This window comes from Candoia aspera, chromosome 3, assembly GCF_035149785.1.
Source record: "Candoia aspera isolate rCanAsp1 chromosome 3, rCanAsp1.hap2, whole genome shotgun sequence".
Classification (NCBI taxonomy): domain Eukaryota; kingdom Metazoa; phylum Chordata; class Lepidosauria; order Squamata; family Boidae; genus Candoia; species Candoia aspera.
Window position 1 is genome coordinate 48,539,605 of NC_086155.1, and position 22,737 is coordinate 48,562,341.

Below are 22,737 nucleotides of genomic sequence, written 5' to 3' on the forward strand. Positions count from 1 at the left end.
AAAAGTGCCCTTCTGTTCAGAATTGCAAAACAACTGACTTTTTTTTTTTTTTACAGTTTCCTATCATGTTTCTCTTTTAGCAAACAGGCTAGGGTTCTTGTTCTTCTTTTCCACTCATCAGTTAACCAGCAACTAATCCCTCTAGTGTAAAGACTAAGGTTGTAGTGCCTATATGATGAAGTTGATTACCTGCTTCTTCTTGAGCTTTCTAGATAAGAGGATATGAAGGTAAGGATTAGCAAGGAACCACTGCTCTTGCCTGCCTGCCAGCCTAGGAAGGGAAAATGTTAAGGTCAGGTCTGTTCTAACAAGTTTGAGCTTCCAAAATCCAAGGTTCTTTCCCTGCATCTCCATTTTATTTCTCTTTCCTCCTACATCAACTATATCTTTACATTTTTAAAAGATAACTTAGATTACCATTGTTGGTCACTGTCCCAGCTCAAACAAACTGTATAGAATGGTGTCTTATCTATGGCAGGCAGGGGACAGTTCAGTGTAGTGATGCTTGGCTAGTTCTAACACCCACAAATTATTTCATTTCTCTATGTCACCAACATCACACCTAGATCAAGGCTCTATTTTGAGTACTATATTCCTATTTTAGGACTGCAGAGTAAATGACATTCTCTCCTACCAGTTAGCATTGCCATTGCTGTGCAGTTGCCGTGTATAAGGTATTATGCAGTTGCCATGAGCACTTAAGAGATAATGTCTATGACATCACCAGTTATGATTATCTTTCTACACTCCCATGATGCCTGTTCAATTGTGACCGCTTTTATACAGTATTTACTTATTTTAAAAACACTGATTTCTTTTAGAAACTTTTCTCAGAACGAGTATTTCTATCATGCATTTTTTTCTCTTCGCAGGAGCAGCAAATCACTGTCAATTATTATCAGCTAATCATGTATTTCAGCCATTTTCAAATGTTTCATTATGCCATGGTGATCAAATATCCAAATAACTAGTTTGTTTCCTATTTAGTGAAAAAAGAATACCTAGAATATTTTACTGCTGCTTAGTTTGGGGGGAAGGTATCAGTGTCCATAACAAAAACTCTTATTTCTGTTTTTATATTTAACTGCAATTTTATGCTTTGGATTAAAAGTAAAAATAAATGGCTCAGACTGCCAATCACACTGATAATGATTTTATCAAACACTGGGTTTTTTAAAAAAAAAAATCAACATTATTTGTTTGGGAAATCAACAGCTAACCTTCTGCTAACACACATATTCCTTCTATTCATCCTACATGCTATTGCTTCTGAACAACCTATAGTATGGAAGAAGCCTTCCAAACAAGGATTTTCAGCTATAGTGGCATTCTATAGACAAGCCTAAGCATAAGAAGAGTGAATCCCATAACTGCAGATGGCCCTGTGGTATCTACAAGATCTGATGTATTCTCATCAAAATGAAGTCAGCAGCCTTGTGCCATCTCAACACAAGTGCTGACCCCTTCTTACACATGTGTGATGTCACGACACGTGTACAAAAGGGATGGACCTTATGTTGCAACGGTGCAATGTTGCTCTCATCATTTTGCCCTCCTGTGGATGTCTTTCAATGGCCCTTTCACTATCCATCCTCTAACCTATTCTGTGCCGTCTGAATGTTGTTGGATATATCATTCCCATCCCACCAAATTGTTTTCTCATGGTACAGAATAGAGAAAGGATCACCTGGTGTCCTACTTTCCTTCTCTATTCTGCTACTGCTATGCACATCAAAGATTTAAAGATGCCTAGGAAATTTTATGAAACCATGTTACATATACAATTTATTAAAACTTTTCAATATCATTATATGACTGTAATTATTAATTTGTTTTGATATTAGCAACACCAGAGTTGGCACATACTTCATAGAACAAATGATGGTTCTACAGAATTTAAAAACTCAATACCAACTAATCTAGTTAGCCCATCAAGAGGCCAAACTTACAACAAACACACTGGCTGATTTCTGCCTTAAAAGATATACAAGGGGAGGGGAGTATTGCACAGAGGAAAATTATTAGCCCACCTTCAAAGTCAGGATATGTAAACAAGGTGCAGCCTCTTTCTCACAACTTACTCTGTATTTTGTCAAGAGGTTTCCAAATGTTGCTTCAGCAGAGAATAGACAGAAAACTGTCATCAAACACAATTCACTATATAGGATAGTCTTCATATATTATAGAATTGATTAACTGCTTAAGATATAGGCTTACTTGTGCCTGGAGAATCTGGCAAAGATCCTTGCTCTGGGAGAAAGAGGATCACAGTAACAGTTACAAATATCCCAGAAACACCAGGAAGACAAAACCTAGCCTCAAAGCCGTATGATAAACATTGGCTTTACAGCTTGGTTAGTCTGGCCACTTCAATGGAGAGGACATTTGTGTCAGAGCCCTAGTTACCAGATTGCTCATACCATCAAAGCCAATAGGAAAAAAACAATAGGTTTCTGAAGGGTTAATCTTTCTCCAGATGTTCTTATCAAAGGCTCCTAGGGAAGTCAAGAGCACCATAATTCAGTCCTAAGCATAAGCCTGCTACCCAGGGTTATATTCTTCTTACCCTCCTCAATCCGGTTGTATTGAGCAAGGGAGAGGGTTATTTTTCACCACGCTTCCTTGTTTTCCACTTTGCAGTCTCTGCAGTACCCGCTCCCCTTCCTAAGGATTAAAGGGATCTGCATTTGGGGAGATGGTTCTGGAGGGGTGGACTTAGCCCAAGTTAAAAACTCATTATTGTGTAAAGATTGGAGCTCTTCTGAATCTCGTTACAGGATGTTAGCACACTGGAGGTCTCTCAGTGTTCCCACAGCAACCACTGTGGGAGTTCCCAGATGCTAGGCAACCCTCCCATGACCCCAGCTGACCTTTCCCCTCCCATAACCTTTGCCACAATGTAAGCACATGCTATTGAATCTCAGGACATTTTTCAGCTGGGCCCCACCATTGAAACTTAAGCATTTTCTCCTAACACCATCAAATTTGCTAGAGAAAGCTGGGAAGTGATTCCTCTATTCTTCCCATTCTCAGAAGACCTGCGGAAGCCTTGCTGGAAGTTGCTTCTAACACTTTGGTCTTCGGAAAGAGATGGGAGTTGCTCTCTCCATTTCCTGAAGACATTTTGGAGCAAAGTTACAACACCACTGCACGCGTAGATATGCTAAACCAGCTTTTAGATTGCAGATGCACAGACCCTTGTGAGCTAAGACACCAAGTGGGGATATAAATAGACATTCCAAGATTACTTTGAAACTGAACACAATTCAAATGAACAAGACACACCAGAGTACATTGTTGGAGCTACATTTCCAGACCCAGGTTGCTTACAATCAAGGGCTCTTGACCCCTCGTCTTTCAGAATGTAAAGAAGCAGTCCTAAAACATATTTTCTTTTTCTTTTTTTTTTAAACTTAAATGGGCCATTGTAAGGAGCACAAATGGGCCCTGAGTTCTCCAACAAAAGCACAACCTTTGACCTAGGTTGCGGTTGCAAAACACATGTACTTATTACTTTAAGAAAGTACTCAGGATTGTATGGTTTACAGCCCAACTAAATCTCTACTGAGATTTGAGAGTTCAGTACTTTAGTTTCAACCTCCACAAGCGATTCATGAAGGATCAATTTAGATCTATTTGCATACCAGGATTACTTGCAGAAGCCTTATTTTACTGTAAAAGAAACTTGTTCATGTAGCACCACTATTTCAGGTTCAAAGCTCAGTCTGTATGATCTATATGTACTTGGGTAGGAAATGCAGGAAGAAGCATTTTAAAACATTCCTACTTCTACATGTAGTACCACCATGTATCTTTTGGTAGCTTACCTGGGCAAGTGACAATATCTATAAAGGACTATGCAAAGCTTCAGAATGTGCAGGAGTAAGAATGCAGCATCTATATATGAGTCACTCAAGCAAACACATCTTTTTTTAAGTGTCTGTAAAGGGAAGGCAGGGGAGATATTTGCTGAAACCATACAATCCTGGAAACAGACACGACTGCTTTCATGAGTTAGAGACAAGAACTGTATTCATGCTCCCATGTGTTCCAAAGAATCTCTTTCAAAGGTAGTCACAGGCTTAATCTATATTAGCCACAAGACATATCTACATAAGAACCCTGTTATTATACAAATGTACCTGATTGAGCATGCTTATAGACCCAGAAACTGGAAAGTGTTTGCTACTTTCAACTACTAGTTGCTCTGAAGTCTTTAAACACAACACAGGTCCTGACTTTAGACTCCAAGTAAAATGCAGAACATAAAATAACTTCCATATTTTTAAGAGCGGCACACAATATTTAATGTTTTCTTAAGAGTCTGCCTTGCATCAAACAGGAAAGGGCAAGGTGGGCAGAGAAAGGTGGCAGAGAAAAAGGTGAGAAGCTAAGAGACATGCTACAAACAGCAGGAATGTGAGGAGGTAAAGTCTGATAAACTGACAAGTACCAACTGAAGCGAAAATTTGTAGCTCAGGGTTGAACTGTGGAGTCCTTGGTGCTCTCGGAGCCTTGTTGTTTTTGCAGACATTTCAGTGCCAGGCTAGGCAACATCTTCAGTGCGAACAGGGAGTGGGCCTTGCTCTCTGTTTATAGACTATCCAACACAAGCTGGACAGTATATAAACAGAGAGCAAGGCCCACTCCCTGTTCACACTGAAGATGTTGCCTAGCCTGGCACTGAAATGTCTGCAAGAAAACAACAAAGCTCAGAGAGCACCAAGGACTCCAAACTGACAAGTTTTCAGACGACACAGAAAACTAACTAGACTTATGATTTATGAGGCAGCAGTCCAAAGGTGGGAAGTAACCACCATTAGCAAAAATACATCTGAGTTCAGATTTTGGGTTCAAATGCTCTTCTCTTAGATACCAAATAGTTGTGCACTTTGTCAGTCTGATGCCACAGATTTAGCAACTGAGATTGTTAAATCATATGCTATTGGTTCTGCTTTCCTCTTTGTTAAATGGAGGTCCTTGTTTAATCCATAAATGAAACATCCTGATACATCTGCATGAAGTTCTCAAGGTCTTTACTTACCCATCCCAGATTTTTTCATGCACTCTGAATTAGAGTTCAGCAACTCCCCTCTTCTTTTCCTTACACCTCTCTTCCTTTTTCTAACATCAGGACCATACACTGGCTACAGGTCACCCCGTCTCCTTGCTCCTTTCATCTCTGTTTAAACAAGCTCTTCAGTTCTACCCGTTGCATGGAAACAGACACTCTGTCTTGTTCAAAAGTGACGTGTGCTCTCTTGCCAATGCTGTTTGTTTCAGTCTAAACTCCTGTCAGATGCCTGACTTCTGACTCTCTCTGTTTATCTCTCTCTCTTTCTGTCACCTCATTACTCCACAGCCCAGCTCACGTTTCCAGACCTTGTTTACCATAAGCTCAGGAGTTGGGCACTCTGTCTGCCTGGGAAGAGGTGGAGAGAACATGTTATACCTGCACAACAGCTGGAATAATTACAACAAAATTACTTTCTATATTATCTAAAATGTTCTTTTAAAATCCATGCTTGTAATATGTCTTTTTACTTAAGCAGTATCTTTATCAACTGCTTTCAGTCTGCAAGTTATTTATGTATTTATACAAGAAGCACAAACCACCAAAAATTCAAGAAATCATCTTGCAGACCAAGCAGCAATCTGGAATCCAGAGACTAATTAGCTTTATTTTTTGATTTGATTTTTTATTTCTTTAGCCACCAATCTCAACAAGTGACTCTGGGCGGCGTACCTGCTTCAGAATTTAGGGCTCCTCCACACATCCTGCTTCCTCCAATATGAGGATAACTGTTTCTCAAGAACAGGAATGCATAATGTTATCCTCAACCCACACTCTCCCTCCCACCAGTCTACTGCTGAAGCAACCTCCACTCGTTTTTTCTTGTTATTCATCAAAAGTAGCATTCCTTGAGTTCTGCTTGCAAAAGCAGTGCTCTGTGATCTACCCACTACGCTTCATTTTATTGTCAGCAAATGCTTCCACTCCACTTGGCTCCTGTGCCTTGTGGAGGAAGTGCCTCCAAGCACTGGAACTCTGTCCTAGGCTGCCAGGCTACCTGCCCTCTTCTGAGCAGACAGTCCCACAAAGGACTGCTGAACCCACTGATGTGTTTTTCTTTATTTCACCAGTACAGTGGTAAAACAGTAAAAGGCTGGTTTTCTTCTTCTCCAGACAAATTTACTGGTTTACCAGTGAAACCATGGACTTTTTAAAGGAAAACAGAAACTGGTAAAAGTGGCCAGAGTTCTGACAGTTTCCCCTTCCAGCCCAAGTGATAGGAAGAATGGTAAAATTGTGGTCTTTCCTTTCCTTTTAAAAAAAAATTAGTTCACCAGTAGACAAAAAAGAAGATGTCACATATGTGGGAGGAGTTAATGAAGGGGGTCTTAAACAAAATATCTATCAGTGGAAACCACGTGTTTAAAGACCAACCCACATGGTAAATAGTGCTTGATTTTCCAGATGAGATGAGAGGGGTAAAGAAGCAGGGGAATCCACCAATCAGGGGCCATGGCAACCACCATCTGGATAGGACACCTGGTCAGCATCATTGCTAAAGCTGTTGAACAGACTAAAATCCAGACAGAAATTTCTTAAGCTGGCTTAATTTCCAGCTGGCTTTTTAGCACAGACAAGCAGCTTAAGGCTGCCATGCAGAAGAGCCCTTACTGTGGCTTGAGCAAATCACTTTGTCTCTTTATAGGAAGATAGTTGGTACACTTCTCCCACAAGTTATATAACTGTCTTGTCCTAGGCCAGATGTTCAATTATTTTGTGAAAATACATCACCACTTGCAAGGGTTTTGACAATTTCTCCCTCTAACAAAATAACAGGATGCATTACTGAATGCTCATCTGCAAAAACAATTTAGTTCAATAATATAAGCCAGAGGCTACACACTGGGACCAGAAGCATTGTTTCAACTAACATGCTTTACAATAAAGTTATGACTGCCTCATACTAGATACTGCAGACTAAGTCTATATATCATTTTGCCCAGGGCATCTCCATGCAAAAAAAGAAAATCAGTGTATTCCACAATCAAGTCATCAGATGTATGAGATATACCAGTGGCTTATGCAACTGTGGGCAGCTTCCACTAAACATTTTTGATGTTGGAAACAAGTCATGTGCAGTCACCAGTCCAGTGAAGGCACTGGAGTGGTGGCCTGGAACACTTCTGTTTAGGGAAAATCAACCTTTCCATCACTATGGAAAGGTTTCTGATAAGAAGGTATGAGAATAGACATGGGACTGAGTTGAACTCCAAGGATTGTAGATTTATTGTTCCTGAGGAACAAACATATCAGTACTTCTAGTGCACGGGACCCACAAGTTGCTGAACTGGAAATGTGAATAAGAAGTCTCCTTGTTGGTTAGACATTTGGATGAGACTATGAAGCCAGGAAGACACAGGTACCATGCTACATGGATGCAAACTTTTAAGTGGCTCCACTATCACATAAAATATCTAAGGTTGTTGCAGCATATACTGTTGAGCAATCAGGTGAATGCTTCTCTTCAACAGTTAAGGATGCCTGTGAAGTCTTTGTTCAGACTGGCTTCTTCAACTGGAAGAAAGGGCTAGAATACTTTCATAGGCATCAGCATTCTAGCTTGCACATGCAGCTATCCATACTTTAACAGCACATAAAGCTGAAGCAAATACCTTTTCTGATTTCAGAAGGCAAATGGAAGCAAATGAATGATGCTAGCACTGGTGATCATCCTATCATCACTTTTATATATAGATTGTCAAGGTGTTCCTATCTGTTACCGTCTTGAGGAGTCATTGCCAACACTTTCACTCAGAGAGCATCAGTTCAACATAACACATGCAGTATATGTGAAACTCTAAGTTTCATTCAGGTGCTGTGTCCTCCAATCCTCCATGCAGTACTAAACATTTCTGAAACACCATTTCTATTGTTTTGCATTTTCAACCACCCAGAGTCGTTATAACACAAGATGGGCAGTAAAGAAATATGACAAACAAACAAATAAGATTCTTTGGACATCTATTAAAGTGCAGCCCACCCCTCCAACAAATTGACAAGTTTTAAGCTCATGGTTCCAGATGAATGCCTATCATGTAGTTAGAATAGCCCTTCAAACTTGGGCATTATCCATCTGAATGGAATTCATCTCCCAGAATTCTCAACATTAGCCCTTTCTAGAAGCTGAAGTTCCCACTTAACAAATGTACCAGGTTGGTGAAGATCAGGTTAAGAGAAACTGTCACAAGTGTGTGTGATATTGAGCTTCATACACACAACTCATTGTTGACATTGTATCCCTCCAAATGAAACCAACTTAAATTACATTCAGTCCTACCCCAGAAAACTTTAAACTTTCCTCATACATTTAGTGGCATTAGCTATGAGTCCTCTGAAAGTAATCATTCAGAACAATTTTTCTTACATCTTACAGCACCATGGACCATCTTGTGGCAGGGAGGTTTATTAACTGATTATTTACTGCACTTTGCACTGGTCCAATACCTGAAGGTAAACTAATACTTCCCTTCCAGTGGTTCTTTACATTCCATATTTTCTTTCTGTCCTTTCTCCTCTTGAGAATTAGGAATGAACAGGAAAAAGCATTGAGGGAAAGTGTATTGGGGTCTAAAGCACAAGGAAGAGACAGAAGCTGTCAGACAGGAACAAGCGGATGGCTGGGTTACCCTTTTAAACAGGGGCAGACATGGGATACTTCTCGAGAAGGTGTAAATCCTTCATGAAGTACCTAATTGTGCAAAACTCTATAGATGGGGACATTTATTACTGACCCCAGCTGCTGCTCAGCTTGTTTCCTGAAGCATGAAGATTGATGGCACCAATGATTCTCATCTGAGCTATTGTCACTGCAGATGCCATCTGTGTTCAAAACTTTCCTCTGCCTCTAAGTGCTGTCTCGCACTGGTGAGTTCCACAGGTTAATTATATACAGCATCAGGGAATGCACTCAAGTGAAGGCAAACGTTATTTGGGACAATGATTCCACACGTGCATATGTGGGTGCACACACACACATGCAAATAGCCTTTTATATTTAAGCTACATGAATGGAAGGATAGATTTAAGTGACTATCATTCCTATATTTGCCTTTCCTGAGAAAGTAAAGGATGTAAAAGAAAGTTCTGTTTATTTCTTCTTGCATCAATCACTTCATTCAACAATATTGGAGGCATGGATAATCTACACCCTACTTATGGTCCTCCCATTATAGTCCCCAGCACACTACAAATCACATCACAGAATTAAAAAAAAAATACAAATTTTCAGCAGGCCAATTTTTCACATTATTCCTCTTAAAAATGCATCAAACCTCCATATTGTTTAGCACACCTATTTTGTATCATAACCACTCCCCAAAGGGAAGAAACGGGCTGTGCAATTTTTTGTCCTACCCAATGGAGACATTACTATGATCCTTGCAGGCTAAGGGGAAAAAAATGAAACTGCAGTTAATATTGCCCACAGTGATGGCATCATACTTCCAATACAATCTGACCAGAAAGGAGTTAAGGCAATATTACTTAAATTGCAACAATCCTGTCCAAATATATCTTGTTCAGTCTCATCCTAGGACACTTACCAGAATAATATATCTACAGGAGTTGCAGTTTAAACCAATTTTAACCTCCCTCTCCTTTGGAGGACTTTCTGAGGAACATAAGGTAGGATATCTGCCTAATAAGATGCAGTAAAGGACATTAAGTATGCTGCAAAGAAGAGGAAGGGAAGCAAACATATTTCTGCACTTCGTTTGAATGGGTAGACAAGCAACCTTATAATTAGAAAGAACATTTAAAGTTAATACAATTGCCTATATTTACAAAATATATATAATTCATAAATGAAAAGTAATTTGGGGAGAACTGTTATCCACTTGGCTGACTAACTGGATGTTTCACAAGCACTTCTTCAAAATAATTGCTCCATAGATCTTTGTGTAACCCTGTACAAGTGTAATAAATATATAAACATAGTATTTGTTGCCTCTGAGTGGTGTATGGTGAATCTGAACACTTTTGCCCATGCACAGTACCACATCAAGTCAAATAATATCATATGTATACAGTAGGGCCAAGACCAAAGAAGGAATCAAAAGTAGTATAATGATTTATTCCCACAAGACTATTATTTGGATTTCTTGTGAGCAAATGGATTCCACAGAAGCATGGTGTAGTCAGTCTTTGAGACAAGGAATAGTAGGAATTTATATGACATAGTCCATATAGCTGATCTAAAAACTCACTAGCTTCATCTTGTAGCTATTATTATTATTATTATTATTATTATTATTATTATTATTATTATTATCCATTCAGTAAGTGTCCAATTCTCAGAGACTGCCTGGACAAGTCCCTGCAGTTTTCTTGGCAAGGTTTTTCAGTGGTTTGCCATTGCCTCCTTCTTACGGCTGAGAGAGAGGGACTGGCCCAAGGTCACCCAGCTGGCTTTGTGTCCAAGGCAGGATTACAACTCACAGTCTTCCAGTTTCTAGCCTGATGCCTCAACCACTACCTCAAACTGGCTCTTGATTTATTATTAAGCTTATGTAATTGAAAAGCGAGAGATTGTAGATACAGTAAATGCATAATTACTTGATCATTTGATAAATGGCTGTGCAAGGTTTCAAAGGGCTGAACTGCTTTGACAGGGGTCTGTGTGAAGCACCCCTTCAACACTGCCTTATAAAGCAACATGGCTTTTTGCTTCTAAAGGCAAAGGGGCCACATTATTGTGCCTCATTTCTGAGGCCTCCTTCAGCAATTCCAAAAAACAGAAAAGGTGCATAAAATATGTGAATCAGTTCCATCTGTTGTCTATCTACCTTCCACCATCTAAGTCTTGCAGCTCTAACAATCATCATCCATTTCATATAGGTACACACGTACAGGCCAACCATCTACAAATCTTTGGTATGTATCTGTTCTTTTTATATTAATATTTTATTCTCTGTAAAATAGCTTGTAGAATTGGTAGTATTATAGTTATCTTGGGTACACAACAGTTTGTCCTCCATCCTTAACAGGCCTCCAGAGATGGGGTGTTTCAGTTAGCAATGGACAATTTGCCCATTTTATGAAATGTTGAAGAGCAGGCTACTTCACTGATTGGACGTAGACTCTAGCATGAGAGGCCACTGTTGATTGGCTGATTGCTATTAATTATGTTTGTGGCATAGTTCCATGCATATCATTCACTGTTCAAGATGGTCTTCTAATGCTAAGTGACTTCATAAGTCTTGAATGCTATGAAAGAAATAGCTGATACTGATATACAAATTCTACAACGCATGCAGGTTATAATCCTTGATAGAATGGTATTACTGCATAAAATAGAAGCAGAGAATTGGAACCATTTATAGGATCAACCCCTGCCCAGTGCAAAAATCCAGATTGCTGCCCCGCCACTACTTGAACATATAGTATCTAGCAAACATATCCTACCACCTTTAGGAATTAATTCTTCTCTTAAATTGACTATAAGGAAGTTTTCCTAATATTCAATCAGAATCTGCCTTCCTGTAATCATGACCATTATTCTATGTCTTGAATAGGGACACAGAATAAGAAAGAGGTCTTGGTTTTCTTCTGTGTGACACCCCTTCAAGTATATGAAAGAATGCCATCATAGCCTCCCTCCATCACCTTTTCTCAAAGCTAAACATTCCCAATTCCTTTAGTGTCTCCTTGTGAAATTTGGTTTTCAGTTTCTTGATCATCGCCTTTTTTTATGCCTATTCTGGTATCTGAATCCTTCTCAAAGTATCATGCCCAGAACTGAATACTCAAGGTGGAGTCTGATTAATGCAGAATACAGTGGAACTATTACTTCCTGTGGTTTGGAAACTATGCATGCAACAAAAAATTAATTTGCTCTTTTGGCAGCAATGCCACTCTGCTGATTCAAATAAAAGCAGGATATATATTGAGTAAGTAAGTAAATAACTTCAGCTTGTGCTTAGTGAAAATTCCAATATACTTTTCATATGCATTATTAACAAACCAGGTATTTTACATCCTATAACTGTGGACAGTATTATTTTTTTATGTGAAAAGCTTTCTATTTCTCTCTGTTTGGGATTTTTTCAGCCCACTGAAAAATCAAGATAATTTTATGTTGTTTGTCTTTTAAACTATTAGCTACCTCATCCAGTTCTGTATCAGTTGCAATTTGATAAGCAATCCTTCCTTTGTCCAATTTATTAGTAAGAATGCTAAAGAGAATCAGTCCCAAGAACTGAACTCTGCCACATCAGTCCAATTTAATGGTAAACCATGATGAGTATTCTTTAACTACAGTTCTCAAGCCAACTGTGGAGTCACCTAATAGTAAGAATGGGCTGGATGACATGTCTAAGTACACTTGTACACTTAGCCACTAATTATCTCACTAAGCCACTGTTTATCTATATATTTGAAAATTTTGCCAACTGTTTTCTTGATTGATTACACGCTCACTATGGTAGCTAAGATGAAGTTGTGCTTGATAGGTCCAACAGTTTACTTGGGAACATTAGTCATACTGAATACCCAATAAACAGTATAGCAAGTATATACTACTTCACAAACAGCTCTAGAATCACTTGGAATGTCACTGTCAAATGTGCAGCAAAAGCAAAATTAACAGAAGACTTGGTAAAGAAAACAATTGATACAGTACATAGCAATATAACAACCACATACAGTTGTATAATGCAGAACTACACTGGCAGTCATTCATTGTCAATTGCTATTAGAGTCCTTTGGCTTGGAGAGCAGAGCATAAATGGACAGATGGATGGACAAACAGATAGCAAGCAAGCAAACTGTCCCTCTGAAGGATTCCAATAAGAAACAATGAATACAAATGATACTTTGTCCATCTTTAGTCACTTGATACAGATGCAGTGGTAACAGAACTTTGACAATACCTCCCCAACTGTGCTTACAAATATTCCACACAGTTAAAATTAGCAAATTCAAAACGGCAAATTCTTCTTTAATATATTTATGATACCCTGGGAACACACACGGATATTCTACTGGTTTTAATATGTTTATTGTTTGTGATGCCACTAGTGACTCTTCTAATGAATGGAAGTTTTCTTATTGCAAGTTGTTCAAATAATCTTTAAAACATTTTGAAGGATTTTGCTTCGATCTGTCTGGCTACAGCTACACCAGATGACACAACTATTGCATTAGAACATTTTCTTTGCAAGCAGGAAGTTGTTTACTGTATTACTCTGGATGGTTGAGATGACAGGTGGCATTTTCTATTGGTGGCATCTTCACTTATTTGGCAATCTTCTTTTGGGAAAGCTTTCTCTTTCATTTTTATACAAATGGTAAATTGAGCGTGTAGGCAATTGGGGAAATAACAACTTTGCCAAACCAGGCATTCCATTTTCAAAAGCAGTTTAAGGGTAGAAGATACTGCATTTACAAGTAAAGTGCCATTAACTCTACAGTTAATAAGTGTTCAAGTAAGGCAATCAGATGTTCATGAAAGTTTACGACTCCCTCCGCACGCACAACAATGCACAGCTATCTAAAAGTAAGTGAAGAAATGCAAGAATTGGATGGTGGAGGGAACCCAAATACCAGATTATGACAATGATTAGGATTTAAACATACAATAAGTTTATATACATGTTTTCTTGATTTGAGTTGCATTATGTTAGATCTGTTAACATATGCTATCACTAACATATAACTATTATCCCTGCCTTTTGAAACATGAAGCACCATTTCAGACTAATGTTTGCTCACATCTTCATCTATAAAATAATTCTTCAAATATGTACTGATTAATGCTTATTAAGCTACTGAGTAGCTGAAATGACAGGAACCTCATGCTTTACAAAATATTTTGCAAAATTTATTTGAGTAACACTGAAGAAGCACAACAGTTAGCAGCTGAGCAAGTGTTTGAATGAAACCAAGCATAGATCAGAGATTCAGAGCACAGACAATATAGTTAAACTGACAACTGTTTTGTAAGTCATAAATGAGGGAAGTAATGCCAAATTTCTAGAGAGTTTGTGGTCATTTTGAATGCCTTTATTTATCACTGAAGCAATATTTCTAAGGATGTCAACATGTGGTTTCTTTACTATATGGGGAAACACCTTAAGGAACAATCATGCAGCAGGATTGTACCTTAAATAGCAAGATTTCTTATTAAGCAGGTGCACACAACTAGCCCCTATGGGTGAATGTTTATCTTAAACAAATCACACCCATCAGCAAAGAAGTTCTGTGAGAAATGACTCCCCTCTCCTAGGACTTAGGAGTAGTAACATGTTTATGAATGCAAGAAAACAAATATAATGTGAGACCTACCATCAGCAGGCCATTCACCTGATCTATAACTTTTCTATTTGCATTTCCTTTCTCTGCAATTCCATCAGAAAGCAGCATAGAAGCCAAACAAAAGAAGAGGAAACTATTTCTAAAGTTAAGATCTACTTAACTAAAGAAAAATGAGCAAGGGGAATAAGAAAGAAAATGGAAGAACCAAGTCCACAGTACCTGCTGCTGCTGAAAATGGAGGAGTTCCACTGGGCTCATTTCTCCATTGGTTTCTCCACTGGCTCCTCCCTCTCTTCCACACCCTCCTCCTCCTCCTCCACCGCCACCACCTCCTCCTCCTCCTCCTCCATCAGTTGGATTGTTTAGGCTGCTGACACCATTTTGACTGGAGGGAGTAGAACGTATTGTCTCCGAGGCTGATTCAACCATCATGACTTGCTAGCAGCACCTTTATAGAGAAAGAAGTAACAAGACATCTGAGCAAAGTTTTGAGCTGCAGGTTCTAAACTATGCTTGAGGATAGCATCCTAAGAAATGATGTTTGTTTCTTTTGTAGGAATTAAATGTCTAGAGAGCAAGATTCCACTGAATATCTTTATGTATAAAATATAATTGTTTGATCCATTTGCTATTTTTGAATTTATAACCAGATTATGGATTCCAATTCTGGTAAATAATCTCTGGTGGACTACATCTGTGATAATAAAACTAATTCTACTACTCTGTACAAGGCCATCAACACAGAACTAACATTACCAATCAAAATACATGACTTAGCTATTTATTTTTTTCCTTCCTTAATAGCGTTCCTATGATAAATAGAAAGGCAGGAATGTTACAAATGGAAGACAGTGATGTCAAGAAACCTCTCTCTTGTATAAAGTTCTTTGACAGAGGTATAGCAAATTGTACGATAAACATGTAAGTGTGAATTGATGATGCTACCATTTTAATCATAATATTGTGGAGACTTTTACTAAGCTCTGCAGTCAGCACAAAAACTGTTTGAAGAAATGAGAATTTCACCAGAAAGCAAGGAGATGCTTCAAGAAGTTTATCTCTAGAAAAACTCTGCCCTTTCTATATAGTACTATTTAACAAATACCCAAGCAAATATTTTTATTGTTGAAACATGAACAGTAATTCTATTCCTATCTTTTCGTTACGTATATTTAACTGGTATATCCCTGCATCACCAAGAAGCCAATATTCTTTACTTCATTTTTATTTTTTAATTTCATATTTGTATCTGTTTTTCCCCACAAACAAAAACAAAACAGAAACAGCCAACATCCACGTATAAGGAAATACAATATTCAGCGCAAAACATTTTTAGAAGTTCATAAAATGTAGCCACAAATCTTTCAATAGAAGTCTGATTCCATGCCAAAGGGGAAAAATAGACAATATAACATTCATTATAATTAACAAGGGGATCATAAAACATTTTAATCAAGTACACACCAATATCCCCACTTCAGCATTCAGCATACTAATTTATATACATAGGGTACAAATCTGCTCTTGAAATAGTTAAAGCAAACAGATGCACTGGGCACATAATGTATATAGCAGAAGCATAGGACAGTCAGAACCACCGCCTCATGAGATCTTACAGGTAAAACCCACCTTTTCAATGCATGTTAATACAGAGGCAGGGAAATGTTCACTTGCATTGTGTTCAAGCATTGTAACAAGAACAGACAGCAATGCACACCTACAGCTTGATATGTGCAAATTGTACAGGAACACATCTATATGTAAACCAGTGGTGAAGTGCTTGATTGAAGGCATCTGCAGATATTCTTAAATTTGTCCAGCAAAGGCTACATATATCCTAAAAAGTCCTATCTGTAGACAGTATTAATATAAGGGAGCACCAGTCTGGTGTAGCAGTTAAGGAATCAGGCTAGAAACCATGAGTTCTAGTCCCACCTTAGGCATGAAGCCAGCTGGGTAACCTTGGGCCACTCACTGTTATCTCACCCCTAGGAAGCAGGCAGTGACAAACCACTTCTAAAAAACCTTGCTAAGAAAACTACAGGAACTAGCCCAGGCAGTTATTGGGAGTAAAAAACTGACTTGAATGCACACACACACAGTCTTCATAGATGCTACCAGTTAGTTAGGAAACTATTGCAAAAGAGTTCTACAACTCACTATCTCATACCACCGATGCTTTGCAGGAAAGATGCTGGGCATAGACAGTGAAAGTAAGCACATAAGGCTGCAAAATCATCCATCCTAAAAAATAGCTCCAGCTATCTAATTCAAAGTTTTCATTACAGAGACAAGCAATGCTGTTTAAAAAAGTGTTAGAAGCTGACAGAAACTGCTCCAATAGTTGTCCAAATTATAGAACAAACTTTCTCATGTGGTGTCTTCAGATGTATTTACCTATAGCTACCATAATATGCAACTATCACAGTGCTAGCTGGAGGTGATAAGAACTGCATGCCAACTCAACTGGAGGTCACAACAGTTAGGAAAGGCTGAGGACTACAGGTTTACACATTCTACATCACAAAATGTTTGTGAAGACAGCAGAAACATATAAAGAATTATAAGCAAGGGTTCATGATCCTTCCAGACACAGGAGATAGTTATTCATTTATTCGTTAAATTTGTATTCCACTTTTCCTCAATGAGATCAAAGCTGCTTACACAGCATTCTCTCCTCCAATCCCCTTGCCCTCAAGCATCAACTCTATTAAGTGGGTTGGGCTGAGAGAAAGTGACAAGTCCAAAGTCACAGTGAGCTTCCATGGCTGAAAACAGACTTGAGCCTGGGCCTTCCCAGTCATAGTCCAGCACTTAACCATTATATCACACTGGCTCTCAAAACCTCTCTATCAAAAATGGCAAGAAAGTACATAGCCAGCACAAAGAGGTCAACAGTGGGAAAGATTGCTCGCTTCAAGTCATTAGCACCATGGCACATGGGATCATTATTAGGAAAGGCAGTCATACTTGAATTCTCCAATATAGTAATAGGGAGTAGTTTTATCCCCCATCCTTTATAAAAGAGTTCAGAAAGTCCTCCAATTTTAATGTTTAATTTTAAATAACACTAATAGGGTTATCTGTATTGGAGGCTTTTTCCCATGGAGTTCCTCCCCCGAAAAAAACATTTTCAACTGTAAAAGGATACTCTCCATAACAACTTTTAAAAACTGGGAAGGAGGGGGAGGCATGAAGGCATTCATACCTCTATTTGTCAATACTTCCTCTCAACTGCATTAGGACTTAGACTGAAGAGAAACAAAAAGCGAACTTGCTTGCCCTCTTACTGCCAGCATCCCATGGCAAAATAAGAACAGTGTTAATTCACAATCACCAATTCCTTGTCTCATGTTGTTCTGCACACACACATACAATCTTCATTGTTGCAAGACCCAGGAAGTCTTGCTGTTCTACTGCTTGGGATAGGGCCATCCACTTCTCAGTCTGAATGCATGATCTTATGAAAGATAAAGATAATGCCTTCCTAGATGGTTGGACAATAACTGTTTAACATTTCTCCCACTCCCCTCCCACCAAAACAAAAGTAGTCAGACCCTCAAGTAGAAAATACAGAACAGAAAACTTTGGGAATTTTACTTTTATTTCTCCCAGATATTCAGACTAATAATTTTGTATGTAATTTGCTTGGAGTAGCTCCCCTCTTAGTTCAAACCACAGTCACTATTATGACCAAAGAGAGATGAGCAAGAATCTGAAATGGCTGCTGCTTGCTGAGTAAATTGCCAGCAAGTCTTGTCTATCATAAGGGTTGGCTCTGGGTAGTCCCAGCAGCTGCTATCAGTATGTCTTTAAATAAATATATATTTAAATATATAGTTATAGATATGTAGATATATAGATACATATATATAGAGAGAACAGACTTAGAGAAGGTGGGTGGAGAAGAGAGCTTCAAAGAAATTCTTCCAAGGTACTGCTGGATTGCCGTTTATGTTCCCAAGTTGAGACTCCTGAAGGTGTACTCTAATCATGCTCAGTATTTCCTCTGCAACTACTAAAAGGAGTTGTCCATCTATAAACTGAAAGCAGACTCCAGTATGTAGTCACAGTATTTTAGTAACCTAGCAAATGGAAATTTAAAGGAGGAAATGCCAATTGCCTTAAATTGATTAACACCAATTCTCTTAAGATCAATGAGTAATGAGCTGCTACTGTAATTACATTCAGAAGTCTCATTTCACCCTAATAAGCCTATCTAAAATCAAACTAATAGTAATACAAAACAAACCTGCTAACTCGCAACGGACACACTAGGATGTCTCATTTTAATTTTCTTCCTCTATAATGAAAACAGTAGTCATGCTTCCTTCAAGATTGCTGCTTCCTAGACCAAAGTGAAGCACAAAGCCCACAGTTGGAACTGATCAGACAAGCAGTCAGCAAGTTTGAAGGCAGAAGGGGCAGAAGAAGAGGAATTGTTTTTTCTACCTTTTCTTTGCTGCATGTGGATTTTCCCTTTTTTTTTGGCACAATAGACCGACAAACTGGGAACAACATAATTGCTGAAATGTGGCATGTAATAATAGCTATTCAGAAGCCGATCATTCATATTAAACAGGGTGAAGCAAGCTTCTCATTTGCATGTTTGAGATTATATGCATTTCAAAAGTCATTTCCGCAGGGTGTATGAATGACATTAATTCCCATGTGGAGTTGTCAACTCCCTCCTGTACACCTCACACTATCAAATACACACACAGCGACACAAAATGACATACTTGTACCAGAGAATTCAAGGACACAACATTATTGTGATTTGGTTTTATGGAAAATATACATTTCTGGTTAACAGTGTTATGCTGGATAAAGAATAAGATGACACTAGGATATTCAAACACATGCTCTTAGAGCACAGAAGTTACCAAGTTATCAGAAAAGATAGCAAACATTTTGGAAACAAAATGCAAACCACAGTCGACTTTTAGTGCCACATGTTAACTCTACATGTTGTATAATCATATAAAGAGCTCAGTAGAAACTACCCTCCATTTCACAAAACAAATAGCGTGAAACCAATTGTTAGAAAACTTGCTTTTCTTTCTGACAATTGTTCCATCATTTTTCTTTACCTAGCAGTAAATATGACAAATATTGTCTTAAGATTTATGCGCAGTTTGTACACATTTAGGGTTTAACTTCTCTTATTTTATTATATTTCTACTAGCTTTTTCATTCCTTCCCATCAGCTTATTAAAAATAAGTATTTTAGTTGAAGTACTTCTAAGCCTCTTTTTATAATATTAATATCATTCATTAGTACTATTTAATTATAATATTAATATTCATTAGTACTTCAACGTTCACAGAAACAGATACTTTCTGATACAATCAGACTTTCAGACAGACAAAAATGGTCAATCAGCAGAGGTTGCTGACTGCCATTTGCAACAATACCTATAGTTAAAAAGTATACAATTCCTTAATTCAGTTGCTGAAAATTAACTCCTAGAAGTATTCTTCAGGTCATATATAATAGGACTATTATCTGTTTCACTCATTTAATAGATATCAACATTTTTATCTGTATGAATAAACATTTAACATGGGCACACAAATTTACTTATCCTTTACAGATCACACAACTGAATTTACTTCTAAAGCAATTCCTCTATGAAAAGGAATTCCCCTCTCTCTCTCCTACAAGGTGGAGTATGTCTTCCAAGAGAGGGCTTGCTGCAACTCAGATATATTTTACAACAAAATGCACTATTGTTTACATTTCCCATGGCTTGATCTCAGGCCATATCAAAGCCACCTGAATGAGGACAGATGTATTGGACAGATCGCATGAAAGACAACCATGCCATCATCAGTTCTGTTATCCATTCATTACTGGTTTAGCACTGGATTCAAGGAAGGGGAAGGAAAACCATATCATTATCAGGACCACATGTATCAAGTCTTGTTCTTTTAATGCATTTCCTGCATTTACAATATAAAAGCAAAGGGAAAGGATATTTGCTGCGAATGCGGCAATATTCAAACAACTACCCATCTTTTACAGTGCCCTTTGGGACGCGGTGGCGCTGCGGGTTAAACCGCTGAGCTGTCGATCGGAAGGTTGGCGGTTCGAAACCGCGCGGCGGGGTGAGCTCCCGTTGCTCGTCCCAGCTCCTGCACACCAAGCAGTTCGAAAACATGCAAATGTGAGTAGATTAATTGGTACTGCTTCGGCGGGAAGGTAACGGCATTCCGTGAGTCATGCTGGCCACATGACCCGGAAGTGTCCTATGGACAACGCCGGCTCCAAGGCTTTGAAACGGAGATGAGCACCGCCCCCTAGAGTCGGACACGACTGGACTTTACGTCAAGGGAAACCTTTACCTTTACCTTTACCTTGGGACCAACATGCACACAGAGGGACTTATTGATTGGAAACATCTCTGCCATCAATGTGGCCCAGCATTGGGCTAGAGTTATATAAATTTTATATTTTTATCAAATATTTTTAAATTTTTAAATTTTAATTAATACTTTCCCCCTTTCTATTTCCTGCATTTCTGACACAAAATGAGACGAGAATATAAAAGTAAATCTAGGAAGACCACAATAAAAATTCAACTGAAAATTATTCTCTTTCACTCTCTATGCACAATGTTGACAGTATTTATGTATGCACACAGACCATTTAAAGTGTCTTTTGTGTACAAGAATGGATTTAACTGAGAGAAATACAAAGGCTGGTATGGAGTAGGGATGGGTTTTATTAGTGTATCCAGTGTAGACATTAGCTAAACTTATATTTTAAAATCAAAACTGGGGGTAAAACAACTGCAGCCTTGTCTTGCTCGCAATCTGGTGTTTTGGCGGATGACAGTACATAGCTGACTGTGTCTGGATTTGGAAGCTAAGCAGGCTCAGGCTTAGTTACTACATGGATGGGAAACTGTTAGGTAATACCGGGTCTGCTGGCTACAGTGGGAAGCAAGTAAAGGTGAGGAAAAAAAATGAAATAAGGCAAAGGCAACCCATTTCTGTACTGTGGCCAAGAAGACAACATTGACATTTCCATGAACTCAACAGGAGCCAAGGTGGATACACACACATGTATATGTGTGTATGGGTATATGTATCAATTTTTCTTCTCTAGGTGCTTATTTAATTCTGCTCATGCCTAGCTGAAGATCGCAACCATGGCAGACTCAGAAGGAAAATAAACTATAATGCTGAAAAATCATACCACAGGTGTCATTGTGCCATGCCTAGCTTCTATAAACTCTGAAAGGAAAGCACATGCCCAGCATGTAGAAGATCCCTGATTCGATATCAGGCATCTCGCTCCCTTTTTTTAATGAAAAAAGGGGATAAGTAGCAATACAATTGAAAGATGTCTGCCAATAGTAGGCAATACTGAATGAAATGGATAAACAGTACAATTTAGATTAAAACATAGGACATGTCTTTCCATTATCAGGGAGGGGTAAACTTCCAACATGGAAAACACTTCTCTCTGGTTTGAAATTAGCATGGACCAATTACTACAATATAGGGGAAGAAGAAAAGTGCTTTAAAAGTACAGTACCTCATGGACCAAATAATAGGTTTCAGTTATTTTAAAGTACTACATATTAAAAAGAAAACTGTATGGACATGTCCATGAAGTCACCAGGAGTCAAGCTTAACTTAGAGACACTATCTCTGAATACACAAAAGACATGACTGGATTTCCAAGACTTTTGCAGAAGTATTTATTTCCTCATTATCCATAAAAATGTCCACAAAACTTTTAGAATGCAAGAACCTAGGAATTGTGAAGCCGAAACTATTTATTTTCCCAAGAGTCCCAGAAGTATATCTTTATGATCCTAAGACATGTGTACTTGCATGAAAATCCCTGTCTTCAGCCAACGTGAAAATTAATTTGAGCACCAGCAGGCACTATCAACCATTCTTTCAGACTTAGACAGAAGCTAAACATTTCTCTGGCCTAGAGAACAGCAACTAGTTTTGCCAAGAACATTCCAGACTCAACTTATCCTGCTCCATTTGCCTATACCTTGCAGAATTGGTTTACAAGTTATACATTACAGTTTTACTGAAATCAAGCTTTACAACTTGTTTGCAAAGCTAACAACTTACCCTGCATATTTCATCTTTTTTTAATACTGCACATCTGATTTTTCCTCTTCCTTTTTAGTTTTTTTCCAATTCTTACTTTCAGTTGTCAAACATCTGTGCATTTGACCGTTTTGTGAGAAAACCAATTTTTCAAGTAAAGAGAAAAAGTACTGAAGCAAGTGAGAGCATATTCTACAAAGTATTTAAGAAAAAAAATGCTGTTTACAGATTTAGAAACATATGTCAGATAGTTAACCCTGTGCTGACAAACACCAGGAACACTGGAAAAAAATTACAGCTGGGAAAAGCAGAGGAAAGAACAGGCTTAT

The 22,737-nt window shown here is 38.3% G+C and overlaps 1 protein-coding gene across 3 annotated transcripts in view; it reads right to left on the minus strand.

Annotated features, from left to right (window-relative positions):
• FOXP4 (forkhead box P4) overlaps positions 1-22,737 on the minus strand; it is a 175,465-nt gene that overhangs the window by 115,290 nt on the left and 37,438 nt on the right. For all 3 annotated transcript variants that reach the window (XM_063297593.1, XM_063297594.1, XM_063297592.1), the window contains exon 2: positions 14,546-14,774. In XM_063297593.1, the coding sequence (XP_063153663.1) occupies positions 14,546-14,758 (213 nt within the window). In that variant the 5' untranslated portion in view covers positions 14,759-14,774. The remainder of the gene's footprint in view (positions 1-14,545; positions 14,775-22,737) is intronic.